Source organism: Leucopleurus acutus (assembly GCF_964270905.1).
Source record: "Leucopleurus acutus genome assembly, chromosome: 6".
NCBI classification, from domain to species: domain Eukaryota; kingdom Metazoa; phylum Chordata; class Mammalia; order Artiodactyla; family Delphinidae; genus Leucopleurus; species Leucopleurus acutus.
In genome coordinates, this window is record NC_139149.1 from 86,528,727 (window position 1) to 86,541,236 (window position 12,510).

The 12,510-nt window shown below is 36.3% G+C and overlaps 1 protein-coding gene across 5 annotated transcripts in view; it reads left to right on the forward strand.

The window, feature by feature from the left end:
• ABI2 (abl interactor 2) overlaps positions 1 to 12,510 on the forward strand; it is a 104,582-nt gene that overhangs the window by 69,136 nt on the left and 22,936 nt on the right. For all 5 annotated transcript variants that reach the window (XM_082840814.1, XM_082840815.1, XM_082840816.1 and 2 more), the window contains exons 5-7: positions 2,559 to 2,705; positions 3,439 to 3,563; positions 9,313 to 9,471. In XM_082840814.1, coding sequence (XP_082696940.1) covers positions 2,559 to 2,705; positions 3,439 to 3,563; positions 9,313 to 9,471 — 431 coding nt within the window. The remainder of the gene's footprint in view (positions 1 to 2,558; positions 2,706 to 3,438; positions 3,564 to 9,312; positions 9,472 to 12,510) is intronic.

The window sequence follows — 12,510 nt, forward strand, 5'->3', positions numbered from 1 at the left end:
CTGTGTCGTGTTGCATAGTAAGCCTCTTAGCAGTTCAGCTTTTTCATCTGTAAAAGGGGGTAATTTGTCCTTTGTCAACTTTTCAGAGTCACTGTACCATGAATTGGATTTTTTTTAAATGTGTAAGACAAAATGCTTTGACTACCATTGGCTTTGTGATATATGCTTAAAAGTTTTTAATTGGCAATCTTGATTTTTGGCCCCCTCACCAAAAAAAAAAAAAAGCAAAAAACAAAAAACCAACCAAACAAAAGAAACAAACAAAAAACCCTAGCAACCTAATCAAGCAAAGAAAGATGATGTTGGAGGAATTATAGTTAGGAGAGTGTGAAACAAAAGAATAAAAATGATTTCCAGCCAGGAATAGGATGATTTTATTCGGGGTAGACAAAAAATTCTGCTTAGATTAGAGAGGAGAGGATCTAGTAGCTTAAATAAGATTTAAACTTCAGGGTAGAATGTAGATGATGTGTGGTAGGTTATAATTGTACAGGGTAAGAGTGGAGAATCAGGTCAAGAGGAAATATTTATTTTCCTGTGGAATGTCTGTATTTCTATCATGTATAGTATCTAATGGATTTTAATTAGGTTTTGAATCAAGATTGTTAGCAAGATAACCCTAGTAAAATAAAATTTTCTGTTACTCCCCAATTTTAAAGATTTACTCATACACTAGTATTTGTTTTCCTTGTGTATTAGCAAGGGCTCTGCAGTGTCTTCAGAGACCAGAGTGGCTGGGCACTACTAGCCGTTTGATGGTCACAGCCTGGCTTTTTCGCGGTCTTTGCCCAGCTACCGTGTTTTGTCCTCTGCCCCTAGTTTTTTACCTTTTTTTTTTTTTATCATTGTCTTCATTGTATGGTTCTCAGCAAAGGTTTTTTTTTTTTTCTTGCATGAAACAGAACATTTTTATTGTCTGGGAAAAATTGGAAATCAATCAGTTTCGTATTTTATGGTGTTTTATGTTTACATCATAACTTCAGAGATGCCCAAACTTTGTTGTCTTTTATTTTATTTATGTTTTAAAATAAATTTATTATTTATTTTTGGCTGTGTTGGGTCTTTGTTGCTGCATGCGGGCTTTCTCTAGTTGCGGCGAGCGGGGGCTACTCTTCATTGCAGTGTGCGGGCTTCTCATTGAGGTGGCTTCTCTTGGTGCGGTGCACAGGCTCTAGGCGCGTGGGCTTCAGTAGCTGTGGCACGCGGGCTCAGTAGTTGTGGTGCACGGGCTTAGTTGCTCTGCGGCATGTGGGATCTTCCCGGATCAGGGCTCGAACCTGTGTCCCCTGCATTGGCAGACAGATTCTTAACCACTGCACCACCAGGGAAGCCCCTTTTTTGTATTCTAAATCCAAGGTCCTAATGTTCCTTCTTCTTTCTTTGACCCAATATCTTGTCTAGTGCCTGTTATTTATTTTTAGTAATGTGTATATTTGTTTATGCAAGAAGATTTTGAGCGTAGTAGACAGGGTCATTGCAGAGTAATCTCATCCAGAATCAATGAGCCAAAACTCGAGTGGTCCAGGAGAACAGTATTTAAAGGAACCGTGGGAGCTTTTTGGGAAGTGAATTATTGAGAAATACATAAGTCAGGTGAGCAACATCATTTTAGGAAAAGAAAGCTCTTTAATTTTCACATCTGGAGATCCAGTTAAAGACCAGAATCTCATCTACACAATATCAGTTTCGTGTCAGTTGAGTATTTATCATTGTCATAAAGTTATTTGGAAACTTAAAGATGAGAACTAACTCAATAATTACTAGTGTTCCAGTGTGCATCCTATTTCCTATATTTCCTTTCTTGCTCTTCTCATTCTTTTCTTTTAAAAGGAAATTTTGAAAAAAAGAGGGAGATATGCTAATGAAATCCAGTCTGTTTTGTACTTCAAATAAGGTAGAAAGACTTAGGTGATCTTTTTTTCCTTCTCTCCCTTTTAAATGTTGAACTGTGAAGAGGGTAAGAGGTAAGAGCAGTCAAGGTGAAAGCTGAAGGAGGATGTGAAGTGAGAATGGAAGGAGATGAGATTAAATTATATATTTCTGTGTGTGGACATGGTTTTATTTCTGTACCTTATAGAAAGGGAAGTGACTTGTTAGGGTTGCTATTGATCATCAGTGCGGGGGTTGTGGAGCCATGTTCTAGACTGATTTACCCTGTCTGAGTTTTTGGTTAGGGAGAGAGAGGTGAGGAGGATAATTAGTGCATTTATGCAGTGCAGTTGGGGGAATTTGACATGGCATTAAAATAATTTGAACTCATCTAAGAAGAGAGTCTGGGAAACATTGGCTTATCTGGTAGTAGAATCTTCATGCTCTCAGAATGAATGAACAAAATCACATTAGCAGAGGGAAATGAAGTTGGAGACTAAAATACAACAATATGCATCAAAACCCTAATGGAGAAGTGATACTTAAGGGAAGACTGAAATTGGTAGCTGGGTTTTATTAAAACACGTTCTACTACCTCCGAGTACAAACTGTATTTCACTACTGGCAGCTCTGAATTGATTGTGCCGAAACTTGCTAATCACACAATACATACGCTCTTCTTTTTGTAGGCGGCACTCCCCCTATCGCACACTGGAGCCAGTGCGCCCTCCAGTGGTACCAAATGATTACGTACCTAGCCCAGCCCGTACTATGGCTCCCTCGCAGCAGAGCCCTGTGAGGACAGCTTCTGTGAATCAAAGAAATCGAACTTACAGGTATTTTCTCTACCTCAGCGCAAAATGTGATGGTCATAGTACCATAATTTGTTCAGATAACTTCAGTTAAATCTCTCTCATTTTCCAAGCACTAAGTTCTTTTCCTCACTCTGCTCCCCCAAACCTCATCTGATTCTACCTCTCTCTTCTCATGTTCTGATGCAACTTTGAGCAGCCAGGAAGTTGGAAGAGAACAGTCATCTCAAAGTGCAGATTTCTCTGCAAGATTAATAGTTATTGTTGACCTGAAAAAAATAATTGACCAGATGTGGGAAATTTCAAGTTGTTTTTTGGTGGAACTTTACAGATGAAAAACTATATGCAATAAAACATTAATATGGGATAGTATATCATGATATCATTACAAATAAAATTAAATAATTTGTTTAGGAAAACTGTTTTTATTATGAAAGAGGTTTCTTCAGACAGCCATTAAACTGGAATAAGAGAAAGTAATATTATTTTTATGTGTCAAGCCCTGTGATTTATCACTATGTTTATGGAGAATTTTTTTTCTTTCTCAGTTTCTTTAATACATGCTTATTAAAAGGTAGCCAAAACAAGTTTCTTGAACTCAGTTCTTTTCCTTACTTCATTAAGAAATTCATCTTTTAAGTGGAGGGCTTTTGAATTATCATTTTGTAGCTATATTCATTTCAGAAAATTCTGGAAAATGCTGGCAGTATCTTGCTGTATATCAATACTCATGTTTTGGTGGCTTCTGTTTCTTTAGCAGCAGCGGGAGTAGCGGAGGAAGCCACCCTAGTAGTCGGAGCAGCAGTCGGGAGAACAGTGGAAGTGGGAGTGTGGGAGTCCCCATTGCTGTTCCTACACCTTCTCCTCCCAGTGTCTTCCCAGGTAAAACATGAATTGTGCTTCATCTTCACCTTGCTGAGTTTGGATTCAATTTCTGATTTAATTACACTGGGCTTTCTTCATAATCAGGGTTTTTTTCCCTCGAAGACTCTGTAAATGCTGAAAAATCTTTATGCGTTTGTTATTTTTAACCAAATGATTTGTGAGTTTATGTTCACATACTTCTCTGTTATTTGGTTTTGTGTCTTTGGTGCTGTGGCGTAGTTGGTGCTTTGAGTTGAGGTTTCACGGAATGAGTTACAAGTTTAATTCCAGCTGGTGTTATGACAGTGCATGCCTTTGGGCACAGTGGGGTCTCAGTGTGAGAACCATATTGGTAGCAAAGGATTGAGCAGATATAATTTTGACAGTTCAATCTCATGGACTCTGAGAACTTGATAGTCACTGAAATGCTACCCTCTTTTGTCTGAAACAGAAAAATGTACTTGTTTAATCTGAGGACACAAAGTTAAAATTTAGTTTTAAAAACATGACAGAAAAGACGTAAGGATAGAATATTACATATTTAACTTACTTATAATAACAAATAGATAATACCTTTTTAAAAATCATGAAAAAGAGTTATTTTTCTAAATTCTTTTTTACCTGATAAGATATTTATGTCTGAAATATTTTTATTTTCTGATTTGTATACTTCAAAATGGAATACTGTCATTTTGTAGTGTGTTGTGTTTCATTTTGTATACTATCAATATTTACAGAATGTTAAAAATAACAATATAAAGGGAGCACTTTTCTTCTAGAGTAGTGGCTATCAGGTAAAAAGGAATGCTTTTAATGAATTTAAAATCCTGTACATTACCCTTAGCATCTTGAATTATTTGCTGCAAACCTTAATAATCCTTTAACATAATAAGCTCATTCTTTTTTTTTTAACACTCTCTTCTATTCTTTGGTTATTGATAAGCACCGAGTAGCTAACATTAAGTTCTCTAATGCCGTTTCTAATCCTGCCTGATGGAACTGCCTCATTAATGCTGCCTCTTACTCCTCTTTCCCCTCAGCCCCTGCTGGCTCTGCTGGTACTCCTCCCCTTCCTGCTACTTCTGCATCTGCCCCTGCCCCTCTTCCTGCTACTGTCCCTCCCTCCACTGCCCCAGACACTGCCGCTGGGGGTGCCCAGACCCTTGCTGATGGCTTCACTTCTCCAACTCCCCCTGTTGTTTCTTCCACTCCCCCTACAGGTGAGTATTGGTTTATTCTTTGGCAGGCAGATCCAATTGTCTGGCTCTTCTCTTACTTGGAACTCTGGCTTTATGATTTTTGTTTGTTTGTGGTTTGCATTAAAAAAAAATCTGAAGAATAATGTGCTAACTAGAAAATGGCATGTGACCGAAGAATAGAATTTCCTGAGGGAATCAGGGTAAGGTTTCTCATTTTTCTAGTAGAATAGCACAAATACACATTTTTTATTGCTTGAATTTTATTTACTAGAGATTTGCAAATTTAGTATGGAGCTGTCTTCTCTACAGTTATTTTATTTTATTTTTTTTTTGGCTGTGCCGTTGGGCATGTGGGATCTTAGTTCCCTGATCAAGGATTGAACCCATGCCTCCTGCATTGGGAGCACAGAGTCTTAACCACTGAACCTCCAGGAAGTCCCTTCTATACAGTTTTGAGAAGTTGTTATTAGAAGTATTCTTTGTTACAGGTTATGTCATTAATAAAAAGAAAAGTATGACAGTAGTTTTAAGGTATATTTTATAGGAAATATTTGATATAACAGTTTGAAAGTCCAAGTCTATTATAACAGAATTTGTTGCTTATTATAGCAGCACTGGAAACACATAGTTAGGGGGCTTTTTAAGGATTTCAAGTTTATTTGTAATTTAAGATTGACTGGTGTTTTACTGTTTTAAAATTGCAACCTAAAGTTTGTTTTCATGGCTAAGGAGAAAAAGGCTCAATTGCTACAAAGTATATTTTCAAAGTTAATAGTGATGCTGGTTTAGTAAACAAGTTCTTATCTACTATAAAAATGTATGTGTTTGGACACACATCACCTTAGCTGGTTAATAAAGTACTTCATAGAATATATGTGCAGTGCTGCTGCTGTATCTAGGTGTTTAAGTGTTTTAAAAGACATCTTAAAAATCCATGTTAATCCATTCATTTTGGATGGTGTTTTATGGCATAGCTTCTGTAACAGCACTTTTTAAGAAAAGCTTTCTGCAGTGGGTGTATGTAAACATGAGCTGTCCTTTGATCTACATACCACTCTGTTAGGCCACTCTAGCTATTTAAATATAGAAATCTTGTTATGCTCCTGCATCAGTAGAGTAAGGAATACATCTTGAAATCAGTTGTAGGCCCAGAAAGGACAAATCACCCTCACCTAGAGTCAACATTTTAGTAATTAAATTATAATTTAATAACAGGTGCTGGTTCCTAGTCTGCACTGAATCAACATTTGTTGTCTGAGTGAATAATTACAGTTTTTTTTAACAAAAAGCAAAGTAAATGCCTTATTAACAACTTATATCAATATAATCTCTTTTATGTAGTATCTTTGAATCACCCACCAAATACTTTTTTTTCTTTTCTTTTTATTAAGGTATAATTTATATACAGTAAAATTCACCCTTTCTAGTATGGACTCATGTGAGTTTTGACAAATGTATACAGTGATATAACCACAGCTACAGTCAAGGTATAGAACAGTCCTATCATCCCCAGATTTCCTCCATGCCCCCTTTGTAGGCAGTCCTTCCATTTCACTCATTTCATTCTTAGCCCCTGGCAACCTCTTGATCTGTTTTTTTTTTTTTCTTCTAAAGTTTACCTTTGTAAAAATACCATAAATGGAAGCATATGTAACATAACCTTTTGGGTCTGGCTTTTTGGCACAGTGCATTTGAGATTTATGCATTATTGTATGTTTTGTTCCTTTTTATTACTGAGTAGTATTCTATTGAATGGATTTACCACAGTTTGTTTATCCCTTTCCCAATTGAGGGACATTTGGATTTATTTCCAGTTTTGGGTGATTATGAAAAAACTGCCAAATACATTCACACACAGACTTTTGTGTGAGCATAGGCTTTCATTTCATTTGGGTAGATACCTAGGGAGTAGGATTGCTGGGTTGTCTGGTAAGTGAATGCTTAACTTTGTAAGAAATTGCATAATTGTTTTCCAAAGTGCTTGTACAATTTTGCATGCCCACCAGCAGTGTGTGAGACTTCCAGTTGCTCTGCGTACTTGTTAGCACATGGTGTTGTCATTATATACATATATACACACACGCACACATATATATATGTATATTTAATTTAGCCATTCTCATAGGTGTATAATAGTTTCTCATGTGGTTTTGATTGACACTTCCCCAATGACTAATGATGTAGAACATCTTTTTCATGTACTCATTTGCCATCTTCTTTGGTGAAATGTCTGTTCAAATGTTTTTGCTTCCCCTCACCTTTTTAATTGGGTTGTTTGTTTTCTTATTGAGTCCTTTTATATTCTGAATATGCCTTTTATTAATTGTGTGATTTGCAAATATTTTCTTCCATTTTGTGACTGACTTTTTCATTCTCTTAATGGTGTCTTTTAAAGAGCAGAAGTTCTTTATGTTGATGGTCTCGTTCATTGCTCTTTTTCTTTTTCCTTTTGGGGATTGTGCTTTTAGTGTTGTGTTTACAAACTCTTTATCTTACACAAGGTCACAAAAGATTTTTGTCTTGTTTTCTTCTAGAAGGTTTTAGTTTCAGGTTTTTATAGTTAGGTCTGTGGTAATTAAACTATAGTTTTGTTTTTCAGCTCAAAGCAAAATAAATGCTTCATTAATGGTTTGAATAGAGTCTTGATTATGTAGTGTCTTTGGATCACTGATGGCTTATAACATGGGAGGTTTTAGACTGGATCTAACTATATAAAATTCATAATGGTGTTAAATATCAGAGTTTTTAACTTGATTATTCTAGATTTGTATTAGGCTGTTACAGACTAATGCCTAAAATGCCAGCAATGTGTGATTCAAATGACAAAATATACCTTCTAAAAAATAGCTTATTAGTTTACATGCTTTTGCATTTTTACCATGGCTGTATAAATTGACAGTGGGTTATGCTTGAGCTTGACTACTCAAGATTTTTATACAACAGAATTGAGTTTTAGGTTTTGATACTGTCGTATGTATGAAGAGTAAATCCTATAGCAGCTCTTGAGTGCTTCTATAATATTCTTTATATGAGTATCCATATGAATCCAAGTTTGATAAATTTAACAGTTCCTGAAGATCAGTTTTAGTCACGTAAAACCATTTTACAATCATGGAAAAGAAGAAAAATTGTTGTGTTTTTCTCTTTTCGCCTCTTCCCTTCCCTTCTTCCCTTGTCCTTTCTCCTCTCCTTCCCCCACCCCTCCTTTTCTTCCTCTCACCTTTCTCTTCCCTCCTCTTCTCTCCCTCACTCTTCCCCTTCCCCCATTCCTCCCCCTTCTTCTCTTTTCTTGCCTGCTCTCTCATGGGTGCTCTAGTACTTGGTCTGTCTGTACAGTAGGCCCTTAGCTAATGATTTTAAGTAGAATTGGAGTCAAGATAAAATTTAGGAACTGGATTGAACTAGGCAATTGGATGGATTAGGAAAGAGTGTCTTCTGTTGTCATTAGTTGTTGAAGTGCTCTCAGAGAGCAAAATGTATGAAATTGCTGATAAATATGAACACGTTCAGGATGATACTAAAAATTAGATATTTTTGACAACACTTTTTGTATCTTAGCTTTTTTTCATAATTGTAAATTTGTTAAACTCTAATTTTAAGACAAAATAATCTAAGTTTAGAGAAAGATATTTTTGATTGAAAAATGTGATTTGGAATTATGTCACTTGACCTTTTGCTGAAATATTTTATTATTTCCTTTAAACAAATTGGCTTGCTACCTTAAATTTATTACTATTATTATTATTTTGGAATAAAACTGTGTGTCAAACATTTTTTCTTTTTCTTTTCTAAACGTTTTTCTCATCTTGTTGAGTTTAGTTTTCAGTGTTTAATTGCTGGTGTTTTTTTGGAGGAAGTGAGCAATAAATTTTATTTTATTTTATTATTTTTTTTTCAAATTTGTTTTTATTTTTGACTGTGTTTGGTCTTCGTTGCTGTGTGCGGGCTTTCTCTAGTTGCAGCAAGCGGGGGCTGCTCTACGTTGCAGTGCATGGGCTTCTCATTGTCGTGGCTTCTCTTGTTGCAGAGCCACGGGCTCTAGGCATGCGGGCTTCAGTAGTTGTGGCATGTGGGCTCAGTAGTTGTGGCTCGCAGGCTCTAGAGTGCAGGCTCAGTAGTTGTGGCGCATGGGCTTAGTTGCTCCACGGCATGTATGTGGGATCTTCCTGGACCAGGGCTCGAAACCCTGTCCCCTGCATTGGCAGGAGGATTCTTAACCACTGCGCCACCAGGGAAGCCCCCCATAAATTTTAATTGTGATGATTTTGAAACCCTATCAAATTACTAATTTAATAAAATCATAATATTAATTAGTAATCTATTTAGATACAGCTTTTCCAAACCTAATCATAATTTTATTTACCTACTTTCCTGCTTTTGCACTTGGATATACTGTTAACTGAGAAATAACTGTCACCTTGCATTAATATTTGTCAGATGGCAATTAAATTAGCTAAATATTGTTATTTTTAATAATCTTATTAAGATTCAGGCATTGTACCTAAAGTATTTCATTGTCTGAGATAATTTTCTTTTAGTGACAAATTTATGTTCTGTCCCTTTTCCAGGTCATCCTGTTCAGTTCTACAGCATGAATAGACCTGCCACTCGCCATACTCCCCCAACAATAGGGGGCTCTTTGCCCTATAGGCGCCCTCCTTCCATAACTTCACAAACAAGCCTTCAGAATCAGATGAACGGAGGACCTTTTTATAGCCAGAACCCAGGTTAGATTTTCTTTTGCAGTCTGTGGAATATATCTAATTAAAAATCTTCAGTTACACAGAAAAAAACCTTTAATTGCAAATGACTAGTACATGGTAGGTGGTTAGTACTATTTGTTGAATGAGTGGAAGAATGAATACAAGGTTGCTAATACTGTATTTTCCAGTTCTCTTTTTAAAAATCAACATGGTTTCCATATAAAGTTGCAGAACTTAATTTTTTTTTAACAGTTTTAAATTTATTTATTTATTTATTTAATTTTGGCTGTGTTGGGTCTTTGTTTCTGTGTGAGGGCTTTCTCTAGTTGCGGCAAGCGGGGGCCACTCTTCATCACGGTGCGCGGTCCTCTCACTATCGCGGCCTCTCTTGTTGCAGAGCACAGGCTCCAGACACGCAGGCTCAGTAGTTGTGGCTCACGGGCCTAGTTGCTCCGTGGCACGTGGGATCCTCCCAGACCAGGGCTCGAACCCGTGTCCCCTGCATTGGCAGGTAGACTCTCAACCACTGCGCCACCAGGGAAGCCCCGAACTTAATTTTTTTGAACGGAATCTTTTTTAATGTGTTAGTGATTATTTGCTTTTTAAAATAATATTGTGCTGAACAGTATTTCCTTCTTATTTAATCAGATACCCTTGCTCTATGAATAGCAAATAATGAAAGTTGAGCATACATGAACAGAGTTTATAAGTGGCAAAGGAAAAGGGAAATGACATTTTTGAAGCTGCTTTATGGTGGGCAGTTAGTTATACTCTCTTTTTCAATACTCCTACCAAACCTATAATGGAAAAACTGGGACTTGGACAGATTGATCCAGATATAACAGTCACCTTTCAGCTGCATCATGCATACAGAAGAACTAATCTGGCACATATTTAATACTAAACATAATCATTTGTTTTGCTTCTTCCCCAGAGAGGGTAAGAGTAGATATTATACTCTGTGACTACTGTGGACATGTTATGTGAACTTACTGTGTTTTTCTGGATTTTTGCCAAGAGGCCAGTAAGCCCGTGTGTGATCACCTGTAATATTAGGGGACAGCCCATTCCATCTTGGATGAGCCCTGAATTGTATGGAGCTGAAATCTGTCTACCTTTTGGTGAAACCTTGTTATATCCTTTGAAATCTTGCAGAAGAAATTTGATCCTCCTCTTACATAAACAGAGCTTAAAGAATGCTTTTATATTTTTTATATCATTTGATTCTTATAATCATGTGATCGTTTTCATCTGTATTTTACAGGTGAGGAAACAGGCTGAGGTGATAATCAAGTTAGGATTTGAATTTAGGTCATCTGACTCAAAGTTCCATGTTATTTCCATTGTACTATCCTATCCTACCTACCTTCATATTAAAAAAAGTCTTTCTCTTACCAAGGGTAGGAGGGTGGGATGGAGGATTGCCAACATTGTAATGTAAAGTGCATGAGAACCTGAGACCTTGTCAGTTTTTTAATCTGTTATATCCTGGGAATAGTGCTCAGTAACTACTTGTTGAATGTGAAATGAATCTCTTGTTAACTTTATTCAGATCCCCTCACTGTTTTGGGTCCCTCTTGTAAATTAAATACCATAAATGACTATATAGTCTAACCAGTGCACACTGTAGTGTGATTACCATCTGCCTATATGGAAATAGACTTCTTTTTTAAAAAATTTACATTAGATTATTTAATTTGAGAAATATACATGTGCATTGTTTTACCCAGCGATCACATTATGAGTCTTAAAAAGGAGTAGTTTTTCTTTTCCTAGTAGTTAACTATGACCAAATTAAAATCTATAACCTTAAAATTTGGGGGGTTATTCTTCTCTTATTTGTTTTTAAATTTTGTTTTACTGAAGTATAGTTGATTTACAATGTTGTGTTGGTTTCAGATGTACACTAAAGTGATTCAGTTATACATATATCTATCTATCTCACTGCTGTCTTTGACCACACTTAATGATTTTGGGTGTGCCATTCTTTTTAACTCATTTTGAGCTCCATTTTGACAAATACGCCTGTCTTTTCTCACATTCTACTTTTAAATCATGTGTTCCAAACCCATATTTGTACAGGTGCTATTTTGTACTTAAATGAATATTTTATTTTTAAATTTTAATTTGTTAGATATGGCCTGTTCATAGCTCTGCTGAAGATAAGCTCTCTCCCTGACCCTCTTGGAAGTCTTGACAATTATTTCTTATGACCCTTATGCCCTTCCTTACCCTTAAATAGAGTTTTGAAAGAATGGTGTCAGTCCAAAATGGGGCAATTCTGTAATGGAGCTGAGAGATGCTTTACTGTTACAGCTTGGGACCAAGTGTACATGATATTCATAAAGTATATACAAGGGTATTTCATGCTGTATACATGTACATACCAAAATACTGGTCTTATGAGAACCCTGATTAAAAATTCCACCTCTTGGTGGAATTTATTTGAAGGCTATTTATTTAAATGTGTTTTAAGTACATATTTTAATACTTCTTTGTAAGTCTGATTTTAACATACTTGAAAGTATATGTTAAAGTAGAAAAATAACCTACTCTAAGGAATGATGTTAATGAAAGTATTTTTCACACTCATGGGAAGTATAAAGTGAATTGAGATTTTTTTTTTTTACATCTTTATTGGAGTATAATTGCTTTACAATGGTGTCTTAGTTTCTGCTTTATAACAAAGTGAATCAGTTATACATATGTATATGTATATGTATATGTATATCTCTTCCCTCTTGCGTCTCCCTCCCTCCCACCCTCCCTATCCCACCCCTCTAGGTGGTCACAAAGCACTGAGCTGATCTCCGTGTGCTATGCGGCTGCTTCCCACTAGCTATCTACCTTACGTTTGGTAGTGTATATATGTCCATGCCTCTCTCTCGCTTTGTCACAGCTTACCCTTCCCCCTCCCCATATCCTCAAGTCCATTCTCTAGTAGGTCTGTGTCTTTATTCCTGTCTTACCCCTAGGTTCTTCATGACATTTTTTTTTCTTAAATTCCATATATATGTGTTAGCATACGGTATTTGTCTTTCTCTTTCTGACTTACTTCACTCT